Here is a 15,367-nt window from a genome sequence, read left to right on the forward strand (position 1 = left end):
CCTGTTGGGCTGAGAAACTGCGGTATACAAGCAAAGTAAATAAATAAATAAATAAATAATATTGATAATAATATAATGTAATACAATATAATACTAATAATAATACAATATAATAATTATATATTCTGGTGATATGGTGTTGTCAATTACAGCCTAATATAGGGGAGTTATTAACTATGGTGCATTTGGGCTCAGTGCAAAAAGAGACCAAGGCCAATGCTGGGTCTCACTCTGCCTTTCCCTCTCTCTCTCTTTCTCTGTTTTGCCAGGCTTGTCGGCGTGAGCGTCAGCGGCGGGCGGGGCGTCCCCTGGCGGGAAGAGCCTTCCTTTCCCCGCGGGCGGGGCCGTTGCCTGGGAGGCGGTGCGGAGGGAGGGCAGGCCGGCTCCGGGAAGCGGGGCTCCGCGCTGGGACTGGTTCCTTCGCAGCCATTTTCTGTCCAACCAAACAGCCGATTTGCGGAGGGAGCCAACCAGGGCCGCACTGGAGGTTTGTGCCTGGCTCCGGCCAATGATTGGTAACCGGTTTCACTGCAGGCTCGAATGAAATGTCCGACTCCTTGCCCGCCGACGCTGCTGCTACTCCTCTCGCCGTGGAAGGAAGGAGAGAAGGAAGAGCGGGCCCCACTCCCGCCTTGAATGGCGCTTTGTACTCATTCTGAGGAGGAGGCGGGAAAGGAAGGCCTAGCCAGGGAGCCGTGTCGTCGCCACAGGAGGAAACCATGTTTCTGAAGGAGGCCAGAGATAGAGAGGAGCAGGCCTCGCCAGGATTTCCTGACTGGAGATGCAGAACCTCATCCAACTGAGGAGTTGTTGTTGTTATTGTTGTGGCAAGAGACAATTCCCCCTCAAAATGGGGGCAGCAAAGGGAGGGTCGTCCTGACAGGAGCCCACCCTTTTCTGCCCTCAAAAATGGAGGATTTGAAAAGGAAGAGTGTTGTTGTTATTTGTGCCAAGCGTTTCTTCCTCAGGAAATTTAGGCAGGAGGAGAGTAGGAAACAGGCCTGTCCAGGTGTTTTGGACTTAAACTCCCACCATTCCTAACAACCTCAGGCCCCTTCCTTTCCCTCGCTCAGCTGCATAAGGAAAAGGAAGAGGCCTGAGGCAATTAGGAATGGTGGGAGTTGAAGTCCAAAACACTTGGAGGGCCCAAGTTGGCCCAGGCCTGTTGGGAAAGGATCTGATCTGTGCAAAATGGGGGGAAGGAGGAGGAAAGGGAGTTTTGTTGTTGTTGTTATTGTTGTGGCAAGAGACAATTCCCCCTCAAAATGGGGGCAGCAAAGGGAGGGTCATCCTGACAGGAGCCCACCCTTTTCTGCCCTCAAAAATGGAGGGCTTGAGAAAGAAGGAAGAGTGTTGTTGTTGTTTGTGCCAAGCGTTTCTTCCTCAGGAAATTTAGGCAGGAGGAGAGTAGGAAATAGGCCTGAGCCAGCTTGGGCCCTCCACGTGTTTTGGACTTCAGCTCCCACCATTCCTAACAACCTCAGGCCCCTTCCCTTTCCCTCCTCAGCTGCATAAGGCTGTTAGGAATGGTGGGAGTTGAAGCCCAAAACACCTGGAGGGCCCAAGTTGTCCCAGGCCTGTTGTGAAAGGATCAGACCTCTGCAAAATGGGGGGAAGGAGGAGGAAAGGCAAAGTGTGTTGTTGTTGTGACTGGGGGGAAGGAGGAGGAAAGGGAAAGTGTTGTTGTTGTGACTGGGGGGAAGGAGGAGGAAAGGGAAAGAGTGTTGTTGTTATTGTTGTGACTGGAGCCAACCCTCTTCCAAATGGGGGCCTGAGGAAATGTTGTTGCAATAGCTGACCCCCCCCCCCCCTTTCCTCAAAATATTGTCCTCGAAGCAGCCCAAAATGGTGGCAGAAGCAGTGGAGGGAAAGATTGTTGTTGTTATAACTGGAGCTGACCCCAGGAAGAGGCCTAAGGCTGTTAGGAATGGTGGGAGTTGAAGTCCAAAACACTTGGAGGGCCCAAGTTGGCCCAGGCCTGTTGGGAAAGGATCAGACCTCTGCAAAATGGGGGGAAGAAGGAGGAGGGAAGGTAAAGTGTGTTGTTGTTGTGACTGGAGCTGACCCTATTCCAAATGTGGGCCTGAGGAAATGTTGCAATAGCTGACCCCCCCCCCCCTCCTCAAAATATTGTCCTCGAAGCAGCCCAAAATGGAGGCAGAAGGAGTGGAGGGAAAGATGATTGTTGTTGTGACTAGAGCTGCCCCCCTTTTAAATGGGGGCCTGAGGCAATGTTGTTGTCAAAGGCTTTCGTGGCTGGAATCACTGAGTTGTTATAGGTTTTTTCAGGCGATATGGCCATGTATTGTCGAAGGCTTTCATGGCTGGAATCACTAGGTTCTTGTGGGTTTTTTCGGGCTATATGGCCATGTTCTAGAGGCATTTTCTCCTGACGTTTCGCCTGCATCTATGGCAAGCATCCTCAGAGGTAGTGAGGTCTGTTGGAATTAGGAAAATGGGTTTATATATCTGTGGAATGACTGGGGGGTGGGGCAAAGAGCTCTTCTCTGCTGGAGCTAGGTGTGAATGTTTCAACTGACCACATTCATTAGCATTTGAAGGCCTGGCTGATATGGCATTCTCTCCTGACGTTTCGCCTGCAGGCAAAATGTCAGGAGAGAATGCCTCTAGAACATGGCCACATAGCCCGAAAAAACCTGCAACAACCCTGTTGTTGTTGTCATTGTTGTTGTTGCAGGAGCCTATCCCCCCCCCTTTTCCTCAAAATGTCCTCTAAGCAGCCCAAAATGGGTGCAGAAGGAGTGGTGGGAAAGGTTGTTGTTGTTGTGACTGGAGCTCAACCTCTTCCAAATGTAGGCAGAAGGAGTGGAGGGAAAGGTTGTTGTTGTTGTGACGGGAGCTCACCCCCTTCCAAATTGGGGGCCTGAGATAATGTTATTATTGTTGCAAGAGCCAATACACCCCCACCCCCTTTCTTCAAAATATTGTCCTCAAAGTAGTCCAAAATGGGGGCAGAAGGAGTGGCAAGAGATTTCCCTTCCTTCCTCCAAATATTGTCCCCAAAGCAGCCCAAAATAGGGGGAGAAGGAGGTAGCAGTGTCGGATGTTGCCCCAACAGGAGCGTTCTCGAAACGGGGGCAGGAAGAGAGGGAGTTTTGTAGCAAAATGTTGTTGTAGTAGGATTCTGACTTGTTCAAAATGGGGCAATAAGGAATGGGAAAGTTGCTGTGAGTCTTCCAGGCTGTTATGGCCATGTTCCAGAAGCATGTGGACGTTTCGCTCACATCTATAGCAGGCATCCTCAGAGGTTGTGAGGTCTGTTGGAAACTAGACAAGTGAGGTTTATATACCTGTGGACTGTCCAGGGTGAGAGAAGGAACTATTGTCTGTTTGTGGCAAATGTGAATGTTGCAGTTGGCCCCCCTGATTAGCATTGAATGGCCTTGCAGCTTCAAAGCCTGGCTGCTTCCTGTCTGTGGGAATCCTTTGTTGGGATTCCTGTCTGTGGGAATCCTTTGTTGGTCCTGATTGTTTCCTGTCTGGAATTCCCCTGTTTTCAGAGTGTTGCTCTTTATTTACTGGCCTGATTTTGGAGTTTTTTAAATAGCTAGATTGAAATTCACAAGCATGTGGACAATTTCCACAGAAAGGAGGAAACCAAGAAAATGAACAAAATCTGTTTAGAGGGGAAGAGTGTTGCCGTGACAGACCGCTATCAAAATGTGAAGGGAGCCCCCTCCCCCCCAGAATTAAGGCAGGAGGAGAAGGAAAGAGTGTTGTTGTGACAAGAGGTAACCCCCTCATAATGTGATGCAGGAGAGTGTTGTGGCAAAAGCTGAGTTCCTTCAAATTGGGGGGCATAGGAGGAGGAGGAGGGAGTGTTGTCATGATAAGAGTTGACCAACCCCCTCCAAAAAAGAGGACAAGAGGAGATAGTATTGTGACAGGAGGTGACACCCCTACCCCCAAATGGGAGCAGGAGGAGGAAATAATGCCGCTTACCTGTTAAGGTAGCTTTGCATGTTTGGTTCAAAGAAGCAGGGGCAGGCAAACCGGAAAGCAATGGCTTCACAGCCCCCCTTTTTCCCCTTCTCACATTTTCAGGCCATCAGGCAGGAGGGGGATTGAGCTTAGACAATGGGGAGCCCCATGGAGTCACTTGGAGATTGGGAGCGGTGCCCTCTTTGCAGGGTGCAGCTATGTACTCTTAATATTCTCAAGGCTTGGCCTTCCTTCTCTTTATCTCCCCCCCCCCCCTTTGTAAAAAAATCCTTTATTTTACTAGGGTGGAGTTGGGCCTGTTTTTGTAGATGGGCTTTTGTCTGCCATGTTTCTAGATCATCCTTCCTCTACCCCTGCACCTTAGTGGCGATGGCCTAGCCTTTTAGAAAGGAATTTTGTTTTGTTTTTTATTTTTGCTCCTCTGCCCTTCCTGGATGGGGGGTGGTGGTGTTTGGAAGCTGGTTTGACAAGTGGGTCTCTCCCCTCATTGGAGAAGCACCTGCTCTTGTCTCGCTTCACCTGATTTCCACGCCTAAGAATCCCAAAGTGTTTTTATGGTGCTGTGATGCTGGATGTCATCTCACAATCATTGGTGAGTGGACAATTTTTCAAGGTCTTGAAGGATTCAGATATTGCCCCTTGACTCCTGACTTGTGACTTGTTCCAGGTTTTGTCTTATGCATCCAGGCTTCTTCATCCTCTTTCTTAGTCACTTTTTTCTTGCCAAATCTTGTATAACTGAAGCACCTTCATGCAATAGATCTAGGAGTATATGTGGAAATCTTGAGATTGGCTTCTAGAACGTATACAGAGTTGCTCCAAATTGGCATTGTGCTGTAATTGCAAACTTCAGTTCTCTTGTTTGAAAATGCATGCACGTAGTGGATGGAACTGTATGAATCAAGACTGAGAAATAGTTGGCTGTCATTGAGGGGTTCTGTAATTTTTGGAAAGGGTCAGATTTTCATCTTGTGTTTGCCATATTTGAGAAATTGCTTGCTTGCTTCAGTCCTAGACAAAATATCTTTTGAGATAATTTTTAAAAGGTTTGGGTAGTTGTATTCCCATTTGTTTTGTTTTGTTTGGTACAGCATGTGTTTCTCCTTTATTTATAGTTACTTAATTTGTTTTAACAGCCTACAACAAATGAGACTATGCATCTGTTATCCTTTCATGTAACTGCAATTGGAGAACATACCTTGTCCTTTATACAAAATGTTACTGACCTGTTGATTTCTTGAGAGTACCACTAGTTAGGTAGTATTAGGTGCATCTGTTTCATATTTCTCTAAGAAAGGGAGTCCTTTTTCAACAAGAGATTGTGAATGTCAGATAAACAAAAAAACCTCTTCAATTATATATAAAAAGTTTAACTTGAGAAAATATGAGAGCCTATAATTAGGTGGTCAAGATCTTGAAAGCATTGAGCATTGGGCATCACCATGTCACTTTCTAATTGGTAAATTAACCCCCTTTACTATTAAACTTGCTGTATACTTTTGGTAATGCAGGTTTTTTCCTATGTGCAGTATTACACAGTTTTATTTGTAGGAACAAGATCACTTTGTGTTTTGACTACACAAGTTACTGCAAACATAACTGAAATGTAAATAAGTAAAATACATAGAAAGAAATACATCTGATATCACTTTATTTATGACATCCATAATATAGTGCTAAAGGCTCATAAAAACATGCCCAATTTGAGTTGAGTGGGTCTTTTGCTAGGTGTAGGGTTGCAGCCCCAAAACTAAATTAGATGAAGGACATATGATATATGCTGAGTAGCTGCAATGTAACTAATCTAGCTTATTAAAACGCTGCTACAACTGATTGAGTCTTCAGTGTGATCTAGTCTCTCTTTTTTTTCAGAGCAGTATCCAGCACAATTATTTTTCAGTGAAATATAGCAATTCTAACTACTCGCTAGTGCAGGTCATAATCATGTGCTGAATTGTAGAAGAATGTCACATATGAGGTTTTCTATGTTGCCTCGTTTGTCTGCATGTATAGAATAATTTTGATGATGCCAGAGACTTATTTACTTGGACATGTAATTATACTTATAGTTTTTGTTGCATACATTTAGAAAACGAGTATTTATATGGAATAAGAGAATCGATGTGATGTAGTAGTTTGAGTGCTGTCCTAAGACGCTGGAAACCAGGGTTTAACATTTTGTTCAGTTTTGGATACTCGCAGGATGATCTTGGACAAGTTACACACTCTTAGCATCAGAGGGAGGCAAACACAACCCCCACCCCAAACAAACCTTGCCAAGAAAATCCTATGCTAGGTTCACCATAAGTTGAAAACAACTTAAAAGGACACAATAACAAATACAGAATTACCCACTTGATGGTATTTATGAAAAGGTTTATAGTTGTAACTCTATATGACAGCACTGTTATGATTTTTGTCTTAATGTACATGTAGAATTGAATAGCTTGACTGGTTTTGCAGCTATTACAACTTGCTAGCAAAGGCCTCCATGTAAGAATTAATCAGTTGAGCTCTTGAATAAAACATTTTACAGTCTCTTTTAATTGATGGAGCCTTTTCTGGGAGTACAAGTTGCCTTTTAAAAAAAGTCTTGGGTCAAGGAAATGATCCCCCTAAAGAATTATGAGGTAAATTGGCAAATGATTTCTTTATTTTAGAAGTTTTCTTTTGTTTCTTCTATTATGTCAACTGGCAACTTTTAATGTAAAAATGAGTGCATCTTGATTTTAAGTACATGTTCGTTTTCCTAGTTGGATGTTGCTGACAATATAAATCAAAATCAAAATAAATCAAATAAATTTGCCATTTATTTTTTTATATTATTTATTCACTAGCATTCGTATCCAGACTTTCTACCAATAAAAGTACACAAAGGAGTTAGTTGTCTATAGCAAATGATTTTGGCTGGATATAACTGTTTTAGTGTTATGAGAATGAATCTGGGCTCTCCTCATCTTTGTTTGTTTATTGTCTTTACGTAGTGTAACTGAAGGACATAATAATTAATACCAGTGTGTCATACCATCCATGCTCTAATAAATTAACATATGCTTAGTGAAAACAAGCCACCATAACATGTAGTTCAGGCCTGACTTATTTTCAGTATGTATAGTTTGACATTGCAAAATCAGAATTAAATGCAAAAGCAGAAAAACCACAAATAAAATAACCCACATTTTAACCTGAGAGAATACCTCCCTAGGGCTCTCTAAATCCTCCAAAAAAAAGAAAAAAGAAAAAGGATCATGCTGGATGATTTACAAATGCATGTAGAAGTATTCTCTCTAGGAATCTCTTAACTCCTCCAGCATAATTCATTTTCCTGCTGGGGACCTAAAGAACATAGGAAAATAAAATTCATGAATAATTAAATCATAAGTTAGATCCACAAATGCGAATGCTAACAAACAAAAGTGTCAGAGCAAGAGGGTGAAGTGTTCAAGCCATCTGAAGGCAGAGTCTGTTATCCTATGGTAAAGGTTTAGTGTTTCGTCCATACTGGCATAGTTTGCATAAATATAACTGTTTTATGGAATCTTGGTGCTAGTCTGAACCTACCCTGGCGTTTCTTGGCAAGGCTTGTTCAGTAGGGGTTTCCCTTTGCCTTTCTTTGAGGCTGAGATGGCATGGCTTGCCAAAGGTCACCCAGTAGATTTTTGTGGCCAAGCAGCTATTCAAACCCTAGTCTCCCAAGTTCTAGTCCAATGCTCAAATCACACTTGGCTCATCTGATTGAACAAGACTTTATAAAGTAGCTTTTCCCAACCTTGGGCTACCATACCCATCATCAAATGTAGGCTCTTGTGATAATGTTCAATTATTTATGAGCGTAAATACCCAGCAGCTATGATAATATGACTTCTGAATGTTCTGCCAGCCACAATGTTGGGAAAAAAAAGCATGGATTATTTAAAAACTGTTTTTATTACAGATGGATGGTGATAACTCTACAACAGATGCTTCTCAGTTGGGAATTGCTGGGGATTACATTGGTGGAAGCCACTATGTGATACAGCCTCAAGATGGTAAGTGTCATACACATAACAGTGAGAAGGCACTCTGGGTTGTGCCCCATGATATCCTTTCACCAGCACAATGGATATAGCTGGTGGATCAAAACTGTATCTTAAACATTCTTTAATATTAATAATTAATTGGAATCAAAGTTGCTGGAATATCATGCTGAAATGTTAAGTAAAAATATGAGACAATCGTTTTAGGAATTTTTAATAGCAGTTTTTATTATGGTCAGATGCTAATGGCCTACAGTCAATAGTGTTCTTCCATATACAACAACAGCACAATCTGGGATTTTCCTTTCTTGCTGCAGCCTTCAAGTGTAAACCCCATTTATTTTATGGCATCAAAATCTGTTCCAGAGGACCAGATTTTTAGGAGGTACAGAGGCATGTAGGTGAAAGGGAATTACTTATTGTGGTGGAAGCACTGAAAGACAGCAAAAGTAGACCATTGTATCCATGGAAAATTTGCTAATACAAAATATAAATATGGCTGTCAGAAATTCTCAGTGTGTGCAGATAATACTTATGTTGCATTTTTAGATACAGAGGACAGCATGAATGACCATGAAGACACAAATGGCTCTAAAGAGAGTTTCAGAGAACAAGATATATACCTTCCAATTGCAAATGTGGCGAGGATAATGAAGAATGCCATACCTCAAACAGGAAAGGTAATATCTTGAATAGAAAGCTTTGCTAGCATTCCTCAGCATTTATGGGATCAAGAAGCTGGGGTTATTTCAAAACATTCACAACTGTATTGTATTCTTTGTGGTTTTAAGGCCAAAGATAATGAACTGTTTGAAATGTGGTATTACATACTCTTTGTTCTTCTGCATCTCTATACAAACTAAAACAAAATTTCTCTTTCTTCTCATGGTAAGTGTACAAGATTTCAATGACAAATTGACTGGCATTCTTAAAATAAGAAGTAGGCTGTCTTCTCACTGATCATACAGGGGGAAATATAATTAATTCCAAATTCTCAGAAGCATCTTTTGTGTGATGCATGAACTTTATTTATTCAGGTTTTACAAGATTAATTCTCTGGAATGTTTAATTTTGTTGGCGGTTTACATTGGATTTATTAGTGTTTTAATTTATACTATACTGACAAGTACTATTGATTTACTGAATATAAATTATGTATTTTTAGATTGCGAAAGATGCAAAGGAATGTGTACAAGAGTGTGTGAGTGAATTCATCAGCTTTATAACGTCAGAAGCAAGTGAGAGATGTCACCAAGAAAAACGGAAGACTATAAATGGAGAGGATATTCTCTTTGCCATGTCCACCTTGGGATTTGACAGCTATGTTGAGCCGTTGAAATTATATCTGCAGAAGTTCAGAGAGGTGTGTAATTTCTTCCTTCCCATTTTCAATGATTTGCCGGATTTTGTTTGTTGCAGTTGACTTGTAATGAGTTTTAGCACATTAGGATGACTGAATATCCATGTGTTGCAAGAAGAGGAGCGATCTAGCCTAGCCTTCCCCAGATTGTTGCCTTCCAGCTGTGTTAGTCTAAAATACCATAATCCGCAGCCATCATGTATCACAGCCATGCTGGCTTACAGCAATGGAAATATAGAGAAGAACAGCTGAACAGTATGTTGGCGAAGGCTGACATAGCTGATTTTTCATTGGTAGTAAAGAAAATATATTTATTTGGAAGATATGTACAGGACAGAATAACAAGCCTATTTAAATATTTTTCTGGTCTTACATGTGCCCTGTATAGTGTAGTATACAGTGGGACTGATGTATTCGTGGCTTCACAATCCATGGATTCAACCCCACCATGGATTGAGACATACACAATATTGTACATTTGAATCTACAGTTGGAAGCACTCCAGCCACTCCAACAACTACCTGCTTCTGCTTCAGAGTTCCTTCACAAAGAAGAAGCAAGTAGCCTCTTCCTCCTCCATGGTTGCCCTATGCCACTCTTAAATGAACATTTTTGCAGTTTCTGTGCAAAACCCATGAGTGAACACTTTCACTCTGTGAGGCTTGAAGAGAATCGGGCAAAATGTATTAACTAAAAACTGGCATAGGGCAACAGTGATGGTGGAATTCTTAGAATTCTTTCAGAAAGAATCCAAGTAGCCACTCTGTCTAATGATTCTGCAAAAGTGCAATCTTCCTTTTGCATTGTTTGGGGACCAGCCGCCAACCAGTAAGCAAGAAGGTGGCTCTCCAAGTCAGGTGGCCTGTTGTGCATGCAACCAAACCTGGCTGAGAACAAGCATGTGGGTGGCACTTGGATGAGCCACCACTGACATGAGGACACTGCTTTCTTCCCTGCTCCTTTTTTGTCAGATTTAGGAAAATGAAATCACAGGTACCACTTCTGTGGATATGGTGGCTGTGCTGTGTTTGCATGGAATGTATTATCATTATTTTCTTTTTTTAAGGCCATGAAGGGAGAAAAAGGAATTGGAGGAGCAGTTGCCACGGCGGACGGGCTCAGTGAGGAACTCACAGAAGAAGCATTTAGTAAGTATTATTGCCATTATATTTAACATTATGATTGGAAGTAACTCATTAACTTTAGCTAGTATTTGTGAGAAAGGTTTACAATAAACGGGATGCAGGACTACTGTTACTGTGTTACTTGCATACCAATCTTTGGTAGCTAAAATGAAATACAGGTTGTAAGATGTAACTTCTGGACTGTAACCCACATGCGTGGATATCATTTGTTGTCACCTATTCTGATCAACTCACAGCTGAATGTGCAGATTGGTTCTGCAAAAAGACTGCATTAGAGATAAAGTGAAATTTCTGTGTTCATTGTACTGGTCTTTAACAAGTGTTAGGAATCCAGTTTGTTTACTTCACTGGATGAGTTATTGAAGTATAAGGAAGAAATGATACTGTTCATGTAGAGATGAAATTTATTTTTGAGCTAACTTGAATTTAGCCATGGTGAGCAAGGATAACAAGCAGGACATTGCCTCTGGCACAGCCTGTCCCATTCAGCAGCATCTGTGGACTATGTAGAACATTTTCAAGACGCCGGAGGTGTTACTGTTTCTGCTAGCCCAGTTATATACCTGTATCTGAATCTAGTCCAGCAATACTTGTTTTATATCACTTTTTAAAAGTCTGAAATGTGCATGTGAAATATCCTCACAGGAGTAGAACTATATATGTTTCTGAAGGAGCTCCTTGTTCTAGAAACATTGTCCACAACATGTGATAGGTTTGGAAGAGCTTGTGCACGTTCATGTATTCAAGAGTATTGGCAAACACAGACAAATACAAATACCCCATAGTATATGAAGGAGCAAGGTTTCTGTTTGCTTACAGGAGAGTGTTGGACATGGTGAAAAATCTACCCTGGTTAAGGCAAATTTTGCATGGCAAAACAGCCATGCTGTGTACCAAACTGAAAATATTCATTTGCAGTGTGGAGGGGAAATGTCAGTAGCAAAAGTGGCTGCTTATTCTCAGCTGAAAGCAATAACACCTAAAATACAAGTTAACTTTGTAATTTAGATTAGGTGTTCTGTATGTTTCCTTATAACATTTTGCTTTCAAAATGAGGTGGTACTCAAGTCTATCCACTGTTGAACTATTTTTTTGTTTTGTTCTTACATGAGTCTGTTAAGTAGCATCAGGTGTATCTGTGTCATCTTTTTAAAACATGTTGGCACAGAATAGATGTAATTTGGCCTTCTGCATTTGCAGGAGTTGGGGTGCAGTGTGTGAAAACAGCAAATATCTCTAGGCCAGCGGTCCTCAAACTTTTTAAACAGGGGGCCAATTTACTGTCCCTCAGACCGTTGGAGGGCCAGACTATAGTTTGTTTTTGTTTATTTAAAAAACTGCACATATCTTATTTTGCCACTGTTATGAATCGTAATGTAAATATCTGATATGCTGGATGTATTTTCATTGTTACAATCTGAACATAAGGCATAGTGATTAATCACAAAAATAATATGTAATGATACACTGTGAAATATTTATTTCTAATTACAAATACATGAAATTTTGACTTCAAGCATGTCACAGCCTGGGTAACAGTTTTAATATAACAGCAGGGAACCCATGAATATGTTTACTGATCAACCTATCAGTTGAACTCCCATCACCAACAGAAAATACTGGAGAGGCTTGAGGAAAATAGACTTTGGCATTTGGGAGTTGCTGGGATGAATAGTTCCCCTGCCAACCATGAGCATTCTGAACTCCAACAATGAAATTAAACCAAACTTGGCATACAGAACTCCCATGACCAACAATAAGTACTGGAGAGCCTTGGGGAAAATAGATCTTGGCATTTGGGAGGTGCTGGGATGTATAGTTTCTCCTCCAACCAAGAACACTCTGAACTCCAACAATGAAATTAAACCAAACTTGGCATACAGAACTCCCATGACCAACAATAAATACTGGAGAGCCTTGGGGAAAATAGACCTTGGCATTTGGGAGATGCTGTGATGTATAGTTCTTCTCTTTTTAAAAGAATCAATGGGACTTTGCAAAACGGAAGCGCCAAAATGACTCATCTTCAGCCCAGAAGGCAAAAGGAAAGCAGATGGTCAACTTGTATGTGTCTTTTAACAACCCCCCCCCCCCCCCCACGAAAATCAGAAGGGCTCCATCCCCTTACTGCAGTGGTTCTCAACCTGGGGTCCCCAGGTGTTTTTGGCCTTCAACTCCCAGAAATCCTAACAGCTGGTAAACTGGCTGGGATTTCTGGGAGTTGTAGGCCAAAACACCTGGGGACCCACAGATTGAGAACCACTGCCTTACTGGATCCAGGGAACGAGGGGCCTTCCGTCCCTCCCCGCCTCTGCATGGCGTCCAAATGAAGCCGTAGTTTGAGGACCCCTGCTCTAGGCTCTCCAAACATGCATGTTATAAACTATAGTTCCCAGCTACTGCTGCACAAACCTCCCTTAGCGTCATGATCCTTCTTGAGGAGGATAACACTGAAGGAGATAGTTGCAAGAAGGCCAAGCTGACAGCAGTTCATCCTCCTTTTCCACTTGTCTCATTTCCCGCCAACCATGGCCTGTCATTTCCTTTGCTGCTTTGATACCATGACACCTCTGCCTTGCTCCAAGCCTCCTGCACCTGTATTTCCTCTTACCACCTTCTAGGACAATGACATTGAAGGAGATAATCGAATCTGTGGAATTTAAACCCACACAAGTAAAAGGCCGATTGTATTTAAGTAGTCCAATAATTGTATGCTGAGCATGATTTTTTGTTTAATTGTGAATATGATAAATTGGTATTATTGTGTATTATGTATGGGTGCCTTAATTAAACAGCTTTTTTTCTCTTTTTTAAGCTAACCAGTTGCCAGCGGGTTTAATAACTACAGATGGCCAACAGCAAAATGTTATGGTTTATACAACATCTTATCAACAGGTATAGTCTACCCAACTTCTATTTCTCTTTGTTAACATTTCAATATTCCAACTTTTTCTGCAGCACAATTCTAACTATTGAATTGGTGAAATAGTTCAATAATCATTTTGCTAGTTGGGCCCTTGGTCTTACTTTATTTTTGTATTTTCTAGATTTCCGGTGTTCAGCAGATTCAGTTTTCATGATGGAAGAAGACCTTGGATTTGGGGACATGAGTGAGATGGTCAACGAACTAGCAAATGCTAGAGGAAAGGAAAATTTAGTTTGAAATGACTGGTAAAAGAGAGAATTGTCACTTTGTATATTCAATAGCTGTAATGTAGCTGCCTGAGGCTTGACTAATTGAGGTGTGAACTCAAATCTTTTTTCATGAATGATTTTAAAAGAAATTGGATTTTAAAGGTATTAAACTATTTTTGTTTTTGTACAAGAGTTTGTTGCTCTGTATAACTCCTGTATGCATTGTATATTGCAATTTACTACTGTCAGAGATTTGTAGACAGTTTCTTATTTTCATATTGAATCATGTTACTTTTGTAATTCTAGTAAACAGCTGGGTTTAAGTCTCGTTTTACCCTTTGAATAAAACATAAGGGTACAGTTCATTTTGAATGCAAGTTGCCTTTCTTATAAAAATGAGATGAACTTTTCTTTTGTAACTGTCTTGCATGACTAAGTTACAATAAGTATTTATTAATATTTTAACTTTGAAAGGGAATTCCTCAAGCGCCAGCAGTTCAAAATCTCCCAGTTTTTTAAGTGTAATAATAGAATTCATGTGAACCTGGAAGGAACCAGTCTTAGAACTTAGCTTTAGAAGCTTGGTACATAATCTTGGAAGAGCTGCTTTGCACAACTTAAATAAAAGAGAAGGGGAAATCGACAAACTGACTACTTGTGCGCAGGGCTAGTTGTGTTATTTGTCTGGGGCCCAGCAGCAGTGTTAACTGTACTTTGTAGTGCAGTCTATTTTGCAAGAACTAGAGAGATGTAGTACAATTTTTGTTGATCCCATTGATTTAGGAGGCATTTGCCCTGTTGTTTTTGAAATAAAACCCATTTTAATTTATGGTCTCTTTTTAAAGAAGCCACATTCTCTTTACTCAAGTTTGACAGTTTTGGAAAATTTTCTTTTTTAAAATAAGGTTCACTTACATTTCAGTCATCAGTGGGATTTCAAATGATATTATTTGTAGAACAGGTGAAACTGTAAGCATGTGTCTGAATGGATCTGAAATGGGATACCTGAGCTTTGACATTGCTGACTGTTTCCTGTCTTTGCAATAAATTAATCTACCTAAATAATTGTACTTAATTTTGTAGATGTACAGATTGTTCCAAAGACAGTATCAGTACATTATTACCTAGGATGGGATTATTATGGCAGTGCTGGATTGTACTATTGCTGTTCAAATGCTATGATCATCAGCAATTCATGGTATTTGTATGAAAGATGATCCACTGTAGATGAAATGGTCGCTAAAGATGGCTTCTGAAAAACCATGGCCTAGCATCAAGACTTTGAAAATGAAACAACTATGTTTCACTTTTCCTCTTTTTCTCCCTCCTCTTCATTGGAGTTTCAATCCATCCTTCTTCACGGCAGCTGTGTAATAAAAGTAACATTTATACGGAGAAACCAGTGTGGCATAGTGGTTTGAGCATTAGACTATTATTGATATGGGTTCATATCAGCCATAAAAAGCCACTGGATAACCTTGGACAAGTTACACTCTTAGTCTCAGAAAACCCCGATAAAGTTGCCTTAGGCTCACCATAAGCTGGAAACTATTTGAAGGCATACAGCATCTATATGGATTTTGTGAACTATTTTTTCAAGTTAAACTTGACTTCTGCTCTGATGCTTCAGACCTGTAGGTTGGACATGCAGTAGAACTAATGTAAGTAGGTTCTGTCACATGCCAGTAATTGATGGTGGAACAAGAAATTATCAGTTATGGGTGTGATGAGAAAAATCTTCACATCAG

The 15,367-nt window shown here is 41.0% G+C and overlaps 1 protein-coding gene across 4 annotated transcripts; it reads left to right on the forward strand.

Moving 5' to 3' along the window:
* The first annotated feature begins 354 nt into the window (after positions 1–354).
* NFYB (nuclear transcription factor Y subunit beta) lies at positions 355–14,689 on the forward strand. Of its 4 annotated transcripts, none has more exons than XM_060776908.2 (7): positions 355–487; positions 7,898–7,991; positions 8,529–8,659; positions 9,145–9,342; positions 10,406–10,487; positions 13,300–13,379; positions 13,532–14,689. In XM_060776908.2, the coding sequence occupies exons 2-7, from the start codon at positions 7,898–7,900 to the stop codon at positions 13,562–13,564; spliced, it is 618 nt and encodes a 205-aa protein (XP_060632891.1). In that variant the 5' UTR covers positions 355–487; the 3' UTR covers positions 13,565–14,689. The 4 variants fall into 4 exon arrangements, with proteins under 4 accessions (XP_060632891.1, XP_067325327.1, XP_060632890.2 ...); XM_067469226.1 differs by lacking the exon at positions 355–487 and adding an exon at positions 1,105–4,555 and having other exon boundaries at positions 13,308–13,379; XM_060776907.2 differs by lacking the exon at positions 355–487 and adding an exon at positions 1,109–4,555.
* Positions 14,690–15,367: the final 678 nt, after the last annotated feature.

This window comes from Anolis sagrei, chromosome 5 (assembly GCF_037176765.1).
Source record: "Anolis sagrei isolate rAnoSag1 chromosome 5, rAnoSag1.mat, whole genome shotgun sequence".
NCBI lineage: Eukaryota > Metazoa > Chordata > Lepidosauria > Squamata > Dactyloidae > Anolis > Anolis sagrei.

Excerpts from the sequence above, each read along its gene's own strand:
- NFYB (XM_067469226.1), top strand. The coding sequence starts at position 4,529 with ATGCTGGATGTCATCTCACAATCATTG. Across the intron at positions 7,992-8,528 it reads TGTGATACAGCCTCAAGATG|ATACAGAGGACAGCATGAAT; the intron begins GTAAGTGTCATA and ends TTGCATTTTTAG. Across the intron at positions 13,380-13,531 it reads ATACAACATCTTATCAACAG|ATTTCCGGTGTTCAGCAGAT; the intron begins GTATAGTCTACC and ends TGTATTTTCTAG.